Consider the following 13,258-nt stretch of genomic DNA (forward strand, 5'->3'; position numbering starts at 1 on the left):
TACAGTATTTATATGGATAACTTTTTTACCTCTTTAAAACTACTAGATTATTTGTCAGAAAAGGGGCACGATGCTACAGGCACAATAAAGGCTAACCGAGTTGAAAATGCCCCACTCAAGGAAGCAACTGTTTTGAAAAAGGAATCACGAGGTTCATACGATCAACTTACTGAACAAAAAACAGGTATCACCTTGGTAAGGTATAATGACAACAATGTTGTAACTGTTGCTTCAACAAGATGTGGCGTACAGCCCATGGGTAAGGCCAAGAGATGGTGTCGTGTGGCAAAGCGTCAAGTTGATGTTCAAAAGCCTGCCTGTATCATAAATTACAACACTTACATGGGTGGGGTTGATCAACTTGACCAGAATATATCAACCTATAGAATTGGCATTAGAAATCGGAAATGGTATTGGGCACTTCTAGCGTACCTTTTAAATGCTACAATGAATAATGCTTGGCAATTATACAGGCTCACCCCAAAAGGAAGAGAAGATCCCAAAGACCTACTGTCCTTTATAAGACATATTGTGCAGACATACTTCCAGAAATATACCCCACAACGTCAGAGAGCTTCCCGTGTGTCTGTCACTGGAAAAGAACGGGTTGAAGAAAGTGTGCGGCTTTCCAACAGTCTTCATGTCCTGGAAACTAACCCGACACAAATACGATGTGGCCTCTGTAGAAAGAACACACGGAAAAAGTGTAAACAGTGTCTTGTTGTATGTCATATAAAATGCTTTGAAAACTTTCACTCCTGAACTTGACAACATGTATGTAAATAGTCCTGCCATTTGTAACATTTCTTAATTTTTCTTAATCCCTAATGGTTTTTATATATTTTGTAATAAAATATACAGAATATATGATACAATTGTAGTGGTTATTTACCTAACCTAAACCACTAACTCTGTATTTTTTAACAATTGCTTAATAACTTTGACCCTACCCATGTATGCCCAGTGCCCACATTTGTTGGCACCTCATAATATAGCATTTAAGTATATAATGAGCCTAATACACATATATTTGGTGTTTATATGACTAATTTGTTACAATATTAAAGAAAAATCTAAATCTGAGAAAAAAAAGTTCCTGGGCACTAATGGGTTAAAAAAGTTATTACAATTTCCAAAGTGTGTGTGTGTGTGTGTGTGTGTGTGTGTGTGTGTGTGTGTGTGTGTGTGTGTGTGTGTGTGTGTGTGTGTGTGTGTGTGTGTGTGTGTGTGTGGCATGAGTAGAATACCTACAAAATACGTCTACAATATCCTGGGACCAGTAGTAACACAAGTATACAGATTGTAGCCAAGTCTACCTATATGTCTCATTCCTGATCGAAGTTGCACGTTAAAATTAATTTATGTTAGTTATTTTAGTAGAGTAAGTTAAAAGAATTTATTAAACAATATTTGTGGTCAAGAGTCATTTCGGGTGCTCGTAATAAATAGAAACCATCCTTACTTCGTAGACCCAAAATCCCTTTCAGGAAGTACTTTTATTATGAAAAATATTTGGAACTTTGCGTTGATATAAACCAAGTGTTCAGGGATATAGAGATATGTTTCCAAGGCTTTTTAGTCTTTAAGTAAGTCAGAGATTCTTCTAGACAAGGGCAAAATGCCAGACAGTATTACATAAAATGATAATTGTCAACTCTTAAGGCTAACATATATTTATTGGTGTACAACCATTTGTACTTCGGTGCACATTGTTCTAATGGTTACCTTAAAATAGCAAAGCTCATAAATATGTAGTATTCAGCATAATGTAAATACCGATCTTCCATGATTTATCCCGTGAATGCGAGTTTATTCCGACAGTTAATACAAAAGTAACAATTTATTTTAGGTTTTCACTTAGCGTTTTAATTTAATGAAGTCATTTACGTTTTAATACTTGTAAAACATTGTGAATGTTCATAAATTTTAAAATAAATATATAGCACATTACCAGAATTAAAACACGGAAAGAAAAATATTTTAGTAAAATTAATAATAAAACTTGCTAATTTATACAAAATATAGATTTCAACAACTCAAAAAAATGTTATTCGATCTCTTCGTATGTTTAACAGTACAAAATTATATTAGTTTACATTTGATCCATAAATATATATCACAATTTTACAGTTAGCATTAAAAATCTTTCGATAAATATACTAATAATTTACAAAACGTTTCAAGCGAAAACTATAAATATATATTAAGAAGATCAGAATAAAGTTATCGTTTTATAGGAAATTCTTTTCTGTTATGTACAATAGTAACAATTTCCCAATTATTTTAAAAAACATCTTTTGTTTTTATTATAACATAGTATTATATATGATTTTAAAAACTTGCATTACTTACTAAACATTCTAAACATGTTTGGAAATATATTGTAAGTCTCTGTCGGTTGAGATATTAGTCCTTAGTTAGTATTATAGAAAATTATTTAGTAAATTTTTTCATATTAAGAAGTTCAACATAAGTAACCTTAACATTTAAACAGAAAACTTTGTTTTCCCCATATTTTTCCTTATTACAATCTATAAAACACATTTATTGCTATAATATGTGGTTGAATACTAACAGATAGTAACAATTGTTTCCGATGTAATTAAAGTGTAAATTTTATTGTGATAGATGCTTAAGTGAGGTGTTTAGCATGTGAAAGAGGTCAACAGGAGCCGGCTCAATCAGGGATATTTTGTTAAAACCCAAACTGTAATATTATTCTTAATTTATGCGACGTTTCTAAGAATTGACCGTATAGATTTTATGGAGATAATTGAATTCACTTACTTGATATGTAAGAAACTTCTGTAAAATCACAGTACTTGAAATGTGATTTTAGGTTATTCATATTACGTTTCTCTAAACGTGCGGCAAATCTGTTAGACTCACGTCAATATGATCCTAATCTAAGTATAGCAGGTTTAGCTCAACTCTCTGAATCAACTAAAGGCATGATGCCGCTCAACTCTCTTTAGCTGACTCTTGTCTACTGAACAACTGAACAAGATTTCGTATAATCTACTAAAAACAAACTTCTCACTGTAAGTACTTTGTTGAGTAAAACCTTACGTTCTCGCTGACCCTTCCTTCCATTTAGCAGACAGTATTGGTATATTGATAGCCTGCTCTCCTATACCTGTACTAACGAAAGAAAATCACTCTCTGGGACATTGTATGCCTCATGTAATAGGCACCCCTTCTGCTTCGTGTTAAAGGAACAGACTCTCATGTAATGAACATACACGATAGACCCGTAACTTTTCAATTTAATTTCTTTCAACTCATGACAACGTATTACACTGTGAGTGGCAACATTTTAAGCAACAAAACGAACATTCATCTACCTCCAATTAAACACAGTAAGAAAAATGTGTAATGATTACTATTCACTGGTCACAAAAAACTGAATTTTCAAAAAATCTTACAAACAAATACAATTCCATGTGCTATACAAAGCACGCGTGGGAGAGAAAAACTATTTCTTTTTTAATATATTGGCATTATATATTATATACTACAGTTGGCTAAGTACATTCAAAGCCTATTCAGTAATCTTTTGGCAGACTGTGCTCGAACACATTATTGGGACGCGGACGGACGCTTTTGTCTAAACTTACCGTTCTTGTGCTCAAAGAAAATGCCTACCTCTTTGGAGTATAAGTTTTGTTCTCAACCCCAGTTTAAGAAAAGATATACAGATTTTATAGATGAATAACACGCTCTGGGACAAAGAAAGGAATGTCCTACCCTTGATCTCTCTACCACTCCTTACTTGTTGCTTAATCACGGGCTGTTGAAACCAGCAGTACTACAAAAATTTAAAACAGATTTTGATGCTAGCTGTAAGAGCAGCACAGGTATCTCTCTGAACGATCTATTGTTGACTAGTATCAACATGCTTCTAAGGACGTGTCTTCGATCAAGCTATATACTGTAACTTGTGGTATGTACAGCTTCTCATATCTAATTATAAGGAACTTCATAAAACACTACGCACAATACTGAATTTAACTCCGAAAATATAATTTCACACACTCATACAGGCTGACAAATACACAGACAAACATTTCTATTTTAAAAACTAAAAAAGTCTTATTTGGTTACAGCATTGTCAAAGTTCCATGAATCCTGCGGTCCCTGGGTCCTGGTTCATGATTTCCAGATCTTGCAATCCTTAGGTCCTGTTTGACGAAGTCCTGAAGTTGAATATCATTTTGGTGACGGGCAATCAGGTGCCACACGATGAGGGCCAGTTAATAGTAGGCCACTTACTCGGATGCCCATTTTATCGAGCCGCCCCTGGTGTGGTCCGCTTATCTTTCGTCACAGGTGTTGTGTGTGTGAGCCGTTCATAGGTCTGGTTAACCTTTTTATTCCCTAATTTCTGTTCACATACATGGATTTTAATACACGCATTACTCCTCTTTTTGTATTTGAAATTTTCTTCGTGTATTTAAAGTTTTCTTTGTTTATTAGGAATTTTATAATTATATATATTATTGCTAAGCACTTCAGTCCAACATATATAATTATTTACACTTATTTTATTTATTTTTATACTACAACCAAATTATCTTCTTTTGACAATTTAATCTGCGGAATTGAGAAGCATGCACACAATAATATAATTATCAGCCCTCTTCAACTTAATTTATTAATTAATTTAATAGACTTAATAGATTATATCTTTATTGATTCTATCATGAAGTTCCTGTGATTTTTCTCCCTAATTATAACACATTTCAGTATTTAAATAAGTTGTATAAGTGTTCGGTGAAATAGTTAAAAAGAAAAAATAATAAACTATTAGCACGCTTTTCACAATCCATTTTATCACTTTTCAGGTTTACTTTATAAAAGTTCATATTCATAATATATACATTACCAGATCAAACTTATTTAAATTATTAGAGATAAGTAGTTCAGAGTATAAGTCTCTTACATTTCCTAGCTTTCGAAACTACACTACTTACTTGTTTAGAGAAATCAACTTGGAATGTATGAGAACAACAAGATGACGAGCCTCCCTCCAATACTGTAGTCGACATATTATAATAAAAAACTAATTATTAGTTTCAGCCCACCCTACAGCAGAATCAAAGAAATAAATATAAATCATTTCTATAACAAATAAAAGTCTAAATTCATACAATTAGTACACAAATAAATATAATCAACATAAAATTAAATAAATCTTTACGTTGTTGTTATATATCTTAAATTCAATAATACTTACTATTTTAAAAATCAGTGGCTAATACCTGAAACTAATAGTCTGAATCTCTTACAAATAGTATATATATATATTTAAATCTGATAAAAATAAATAAATCGTATTAAATAAATATATTGTAAAGTTGGTGTATTATTAAGATAAGTAAATGGCCAACGTAATGCCACTAGTTAAAATAATCAGCTGAAACGAGTAAATTAAAAATATCAGGCCAATTCCAGATAGACGAACATATATTACAAAACTTTAAATCAATTTAGCTTGAGCATTTATGCTTATTTTTTAATATGTATTTTTGTAGTACTAGATGCCTACGTATTCTTAACAAATGTATTTAATGTTACTAAATTTTAATTTTCGTTTCATGGACCTTTTTTATTCGTTTCAAAACCACCATTTTCTACTTCACGAAACACTTGTAAATATAAGAAATTTTGGGTCTAAACCTCTATGGACGTGTGGAATATTAACATTTAGGTTTCAGTTATTACTACCCAAATCGATCTTAGTAAGTATTTATATTTGTACCAACTAAGTTTTCGTCGGATTATTATAAAACTCATAAATCAGTTTCGATTAGCTAACCCACCTAAATTTAATTATTAAAAATTACATTAATTAAAAATATATAAATACTTTACTTGAAAGTCACAGATAAAAAAGACCTAAAGCACTTTTTTTAAACGCATGATTGTGTAAACATTGTAAAGAAGATCAAACAAATTTCTAATTTATCACATATTTTATGGTTAACTCAATATTTAGTTTTCCAACAGTTATATCAGATCTTTTGATGCGTGTAAGCTAATTTAATAAAATAAATTCCAGCATAATATTGTAAAAAATGTTATTGAGCTCTTAGATAATATCAACAACTAATAATTTGAGAAAATTTAGTTTAGATAGCATTAACATTAGGGAGGCCTTACATATAATAAAGTATTTGACAGAAGTGCTTGAAAGCCTTCTTCAGGCACCTTAACACTCAACTATCCTCTAGAGCCAGCTGTAGTGTGAATAGTCTGGTCATTATCCTTCTTACTGCTGGTGTCTGGGTTATTTCCGTCAACGAAACTCTGTAATTTACACTAGAACAAAAATGATTTTTGTATAAAATCACGAGGTGTAATGACAAGAAAAAGTGTATACAAGCTGATATTTTGTTCTATTTATTTTAATTACTCGCTATGAGGAAATTACAATAAAATTACGTTTAGGCAAAACGGCAACAAGAATATAAAGAATGATACATTTTAGGACTTTTACATAGTGAATGATGCAACGTATTTAAATATACAATGTTCATTAATCAATACATTTTTTGATATATCGGGTATTGGAAACCTATCCTAATATTCACTTGCAGTAGACCACTATGATTGTGTTCTGTGTACGTCATAATGTAATTACGTACGCACAATGTACAAAACTACGTCGTTTTATATTATTTATGTCAAATGTTAAGTAAAATATAGTTAAAAATGTAAATAGAGCAATAATGTTGGCTCAGATAATATTTGATTCCGGTAATAATGGTATAGATTTTTGTATTACACGGAGATATAACGAGATCTTTCCTTGTTTCAGAACAATTGTTACACCAAGTGGAAAACTTGAAAATATTTTAATTGGTCCTTAACCAGTAAAGAAACAGCACATTGATTTTAACAAGCGTGATGTTTATAGTTTTTATTTGCAATCATTTATTTAAGATTTGATCATATATCAATGTACCAGATTGTTTAAGTATAAACATTTATGTTATATTCAAAACCGATCGAACGATAAAATGCGATAAATCCATTCATTCACAACGGTGTCCACAGTGTTGAGCATTAAATTTTGTTTGCTCATATGAGAAAAGCTTTTAGTGATTTAATTGTTTATAATTGGACTGATAGCCTGATAGACAGATGAAATAGAAACGTTTAGTTTAATGTGCTTTTTATTTTTTATTTATTTTATGAGAAGCAAATGGTCTTTAAGATAGGGCAGCCGTTTTTGTTTGGGGTTTTCTTAATTCGAAAGTAGCAGCTCCTTGAAATAAAATTCTCAAATTCAGAACGAATAGAAAAGTTTTTTTACCTTTCACCACGAATTACAGTCATTTTTAAAGTAGAAAATTTGGGCAATTTTTACACCAGCCCAAACAAAACCAGCTGTATATAATAATTAATATAATTTCGAATTGTAACATCAAGAATTTGGGTGATTTAGATGAACCAAATACGACTTAGTAAAATAAAACGTTATAAATTAAATACAATTTAAAATAAAACATATTAATAAAACCTAATTAAGATGTTACTTTTTACGAAGGAAATTCATATAACTAACTCTAAACACAGTTTATATACATTATATATAACTGTTCTTTACTTCACCATCTTTCTGTGGGTATGACTTTAAGATGCTATTTAAATCTGCCTAAATGTTTACAACTCCTTAAAGAAAGACAAAATTGTGCATGCAAAGGGTTCATATATGTTTTATCTAAATATGTTTTTATTTTAGGGATGAATGTAAACAAATTTAAAAATAGGTATCACATAAAAATTATCTTTTCATTTAGCTATTTTAAGTTCATTAAGTCGGAGGTGAAATAGAGGTATATAGCAAGGAGAAGAGTTTTGAATGGAGAGAAAGGCGTGTTATTGTGTGGGGGGGGATAGAAAGAAAGTCTCTCATGTACTCTGTAGCCATCCCCTTCTCTTCCCGCCCCTCGTGCAATTGCCTTCTCAGGAAACCTTGGCCGCTGGGACTTTGTCCACTTTTGGCATTTGTGCTGGAGATCTGACTGCTGCGCAGTTATACGCTAGTTCTGTCCTACACTCCCAACTGTTGGCAGTGTTATTCTGGTAGAGAATCTACAATTTTAAAATTTAATTTGAAATTTACGTTAACACATATTTATAGAATATGAGATCTTAAGTAGCAAATGATAAACTTAAAAACTGACTAATGTTTGTTTCTAAATTGATTTTATTTATAATATCGATTTTTACTCGATACTTAAGTATTTTTCAAAATGAATGCTCTGAACACTAAAATATTTTTCGGTTACTTAGTAAAAAAATATTTAAGTTTTTTTCTGAATATTAATAGAAGTTACCTTTCGCTGAATATATGAGAACAGTTTTACATTAGTTTTGTATTCGTATTTTGCATAGGTTTCCTTTCTTCTTCTGTACTTATGTTTTCTGTCCAGCGTAAATATTGTATTAACTGAAATCGTCCCATGTATGTAATTGAATTTCATTAGTTTATTTAACATTCTTTCATTGAATTTGTTGGTTAGCTTACAGTTTCTAAACAGTTGGCTTAGTTCGAGATCATGGAGTAATTTATAAGTAAACATTGTTTCATAGATTAAACATAATCGTAACACCATTCATAAGCAGCAATACCTACTTTGAATCGTAAATCTGCAATCAAATATCTCGTATCCAAAGTTAGGACCAGTGGGAGAGCCAAGAAAGGTAATCTGTAACTTTATAAAGAAATTCTGTATGTTCTGCTTTAAACCTTTTGTTTTAATTTATGTAGTAGTTGGCAGTACATATGGCTAGTTGAGATTGTTAATATGTGTAAGTTAAGTGTAGCAGAGATACAAATGATACGTTACCTGACTTTCCCTGAGTACAATCACATAAGTGACATCCTATAAACACATCTTGGTCGCAAACTTTCGTTCCGACACCTCACTTTATAATGTCGTATTGAATTGAGCTAGATACCTTTAAAAGTTTTAAAATAATAAGAAATATAAAGATAATAAAAAAAAAACAAAACTTTATAGTAATATGATCAAAAAGTTAAGGAATATATTGACAAATAGACTATGACTTGTAGAATTCCTTTTTATTATTCTATTAAAAAATCAGTGTATGCACATGAAATTTCTGATTATTATAATCAATAAAACGTTTCAATAATATTCAGTTGTAACAGATACTCTGATTAGCTAAGTATAGTTATTATTTTGTATAGGTGCTGAACCTATACCTCTATAATATAACCTCTGTTTCATCCAGGTAATCAAAACAATACGCGAAAATAACCAAAAGACATTTACAATTTTTAAATGATTCAAAAAATCTTATTTACCCAATTGACTTACAGTTTACACTTGCTGATCAGGCACTCCACATGTTTGGGTAAACAAGAATCGTATGCATTAACATTTTACCACATATGAGCAGATAACAGGTCCAATGGAATAAGATACCGCATTATCATTAAGAACAAATGAGTTTTGTTCGTTATCTGAGTTATTTAAAGTACTGATTACATGAGTTCTCTCGGCCTCTGTAGGTCATAAATCAGGGCGTCACTTGCGTTAAAATGAAGTTTACATTCCACTTTTTCGAAACAGAGATTTCAAATAATTATGCATCTGTTGGGATAGCTGCAATCAAAACAGTATTTCCTACAATATACATGACCAAATTGTTCTATTATAATCTAAATTTCCTTTGGTTATAAACAGTCCTACATGTATTATGTTTATGTGTTTCGAAACTCAATAACTAGTCCTATTGGGAATTTTTATTTGATTAAAATTCATTCTAATAGCACTAATACAACATGCAGCTCAATAATTTCTATCACGTTAACTTCATATTAGTTTATTTTATAATTTAGAAGTAAATATTATAGTCTCTAAAGAAAAAGCTTTCCCAGAGATGCATTAAAAGATGCTAAACAATTTCTTTAAAATTATATGAAATTATTTAAAAAAAAATATCTCGGTCATTTATTAACAAAAAAATTGAGGCGCTTAACCACTTCATTAATTGTACTCCAATACATGCGAAAACAATATAATTGTTATCCATGTCAAATGTATGTAAAAAAAGATGTTTGTGATTTTTTTGATATTCACAAGTCTCTTATTTTCTTTGTCACTATGTTTTGTGACAGGTGAAGCTATATTATCAGTTTGTACTAGAAGACCAAGATGTTATATATTTTGTTATGATAGACGTAACTATGAGTTTTATAACAATATTTATCTCTATTATTGTTTATAATTCAATTCACAGTTCACAAAAAACTTTATTTCCCAAATGGTTTACAAAAAATACAATCCCATGTGCTATACATAGCACGTGTGGAAGAGAAAACAATTTCCTTATTAATATATTGTCAATATACACTAAAGTTACAAAGTATATAAGAAAAATAGTTTCAAAGTATATTTAAAGGCTATCCAGTCATGTTTTGGCAGAGTGGGGACATAAAATAAACGATATTTCAAAATTGTTATTTATCAAGAATAAATAAACTGTTACATACGTCAAATAAAAGCAGTCCATAAAAGAATATTAGGACTATTTATACAGTATAAAAATATATATAAGTAATACATGACTCAATAGAAAATGAACGAAACCGTAACAAATTTAACAAGATATAGATTTATGAAACTATTTCAACAACTGTAACTTTGCATTCGATATTAATTGATAGTCAAATTCTAATCAAAGTAACAATTAATGATAGTGTGATAAATGAATAGTGCGATGGTAGCAAATTTAACAAATCTAAGATCTATAAAGTTCAATATAATAAAAAAAAAAAAATAATTTAAAATATATACATTAATATAATATGCTACAATATATAGATATAACAAACAATTTCGATAAGAACAGCCTAACAGTATACATATGACAACAAACAATTTCTAAAATATATAACAATTTTTAAACTATATGTAATGTGACACAACGATAAAAATTTACCAATTATTTAATATGTAGGTCTTTCACAGATTCCGAAGCTTTTATCTTAAATTTTGGTTTTTGTTCATGCAATAGACCGTTACCATAGTTTATTATAGTCCAATGAAATCTTTAATGGCTGTATAAGTAAATTGTTTTCTTACCAACTTCTTGGTGTACTTAGGAATCGAAATTTGCTTTAATTGAGATGAAATTGTATTAAGTACATTCTTTTCAGTGTTCAAACTGTGTAAGAATGTATGGATATATAAAATATATGAACATTTAAATTGCTGTCTTCTTTGAACAAATGTGAAATTCTATTATATTTCTGTAATGATAAATATTTCTCACAGCAAATCTTGGGAGTTTTACTATTGTTATTAAAATACACTCGTAGGCACCTCCATAGTGGATTATTCTATACTGCAGAGTACCTTCAAACCAAGAGTTTTAGATTTGTATTAACAGATTGGGTTTTACAAAACCTTTCATATGATACATAGCATAATTAATTTTTCTTAGTTTAGTGCTAAACATACTTGTAAAGAGATTCCATTTTAGACCTTATCAAAAGTTAGTCGTAAGTATTTTACATTATCCGCTATTTCTATCACATCACAGTTAATACCATAGAGATATTCGTGTTTATGACAGTAAAACTTATTTTTGTTTGTAAAGATTCAGAAGAAAACATTCTATTAAAAGGAGTGTGTATTTGTTTTCTTAAAGTTTATTAGAATTTTGTTGTTGCCAACAATTGTAAAAATTGTATTAAGATAATTAAATATTAGATATATTAGCCTACTACTTTTATTGTATGCAGAGCAATCGCATAAACATATCCTAGACACAAGTCGTGTACCACATGAAGGACACATTTACAACAGTGATGATACACATAAATGTTGTACAATGAGACTACGTTCGAAGGGAGCAGATACAGACGTTTGCCTGACTTGTTGTAATAATCTCCTAATAAATCTCTGAAATATATTCTATTTGTGAACAAAAATGATCAATCTGAAAGCCATACACCTTATGAAATAATCTAATAAAGACAGAATATTTTAAATTATAGAAAAACTACTTTGCTAATTATGTGAAATACAAAAACATGCAGGGAGCCGATATAATTGTTCTGCGTTTAGTAAAGACTGGAATAACTGTCAGAAAGGATTAATATCAATGAAATAATTATAAGCAATTAAAATATAAAATAGGTTTTGAACTAATTATATATGTACATCTACAAGTGAATGTGAAGGAATCTATGAAACAAAGATGAATAAAATAAACTAATCTTAATATAAGTGACTGTGTATACTGTGTGACTCTGATACTTAGGGAAGAAACCTCACCAATTCCAACAGTCATCTTCCGCAGTAGAATAGACCTATCGAATTGTCCTAGAACCCCAAAATCTAGACATTTGTGGTTAGTTATGTGCCTCTCCTGGACATCCATAAGCTTTTATTCATCCGGCTTCGTAACAAGGGCAACTCGGCCGTGGAGACGCAGTGCTCGCCGTAGAGCAGTTGACCTCCGCCTTCTCCGTCCACGACGATCGGCCGGCCCGCAATAGGGACCACAAGCTTGAAGGTTCGCCGCTCCTCACTCAACCACCAACGGATCGTTGTCAGTCACTTAGAAAGGCGGTTACTAGCAGTCCGGGCCACAGAGAAGGTGGTAGTGACGTTTTAGTTTTCTGCTACTTCCCCTTTGAGGTATGCGACGAGTCGTCCAACTTCGACCCGGGCAGCAGAGCGATGCCTTGCAGAGACGGCTAGATCCTCCAGGGCAAGATGTGCGATCCTCGGGTTAGGAGTTCGCGGAACGCATGTCCTACTGCGGCTAAATCAGCCTGCTCGGAACTGGAGAGGATTCCACCATGATGGCGGTAACTCAACCAGCTCTACACTTCCTGCGAGTGGAGGCAGAGGTTGAAATCCAGCTGGGTGACTATGTAAGTCCTGACCATATCCAACTTCTGCTGGGAGCAAGCTCACTGGCAAAGATCGTAGCGGTCTCCTCTTTCAGTCTGAAAATGGTGGCCACTAGAGTCTGGTGACCTCTTATCCCAGCTAACACCCTGCTCGCCGCCAGGAAGAAGTCGCTGGCCCAGAGGCTGGGCACAGAAGAGAGTACGCTATTTGAGAAGGACAGATTCTGTGCCTCCCGGCTCTTCCAATAGATTGCAGGACTCTCGAGTGGTGCAAGCGGGGTGTCAGCGAACTCCCTACATTAGAAAACACCCGGACGACTCCATGGCTTGGCGCCTTACAAGTAGGATCAGTAC

The 13,258-nt window shown here is 31.7% G+C and overlaps 1 protein-coding gene across 1 annotated transcript; it reads left to right on the forward strand.

Moving 5' to 3' along the window:
• The first annotated feature begins 12 nt into the window (after positions 1 to 12).
• LOC124369625 (piggyBac transposable element-derived protein 3-like) lies at positions 13 to 12,749 on the forward strand. The gene is made up of 2 exons (XM_046827677.1): positions 13 to 706; positions 12,457 to 12,749. The coding sequence occupies exons 1-2, from the start codon at positions 13 to 15 to the stop codon at positions 12,747 to 12,749; spliced, it is 987 nt and encodes a 328-aa protein (XP_046683633.1).
• The last annotated feature ends 509 nt before the right edge of the window (positions 12,750 to 13,258 follow it).

The sequence above is a fragment of the Homalodisca vitripennis genome, chromosome X (genome assembly GCF_021130785.1).
Source record: "Homalodisca vitripennis isolate AUS2020 chromosome X, UT_GWSS_2.1, whole genome shotgun sequence".
Lineage (NCBI taxonomy): Eukaryota > Metazoa > Arthropoda > Insecta > Hemiptera > Cicadellidae > Homalodisca > Homalodisca vitripennis.

Excerpts from the sequence above, each read along its gene's own strand:
- LOC124369625 (XM_046827677.1), top strand. The coding sequence starts at position 13 with ATGGATAACTTTTTTACCTCTTTAAAACTACTAGATTATTTGTCAGAA. Across the intron at positions 707-12,456 it reads AAAGAACACACGGAAAAAGT|GGCAACTCGGCCGTGGAGAC; the intron begins GTAAACAGTGTC and ends CTTCGTAACAAG.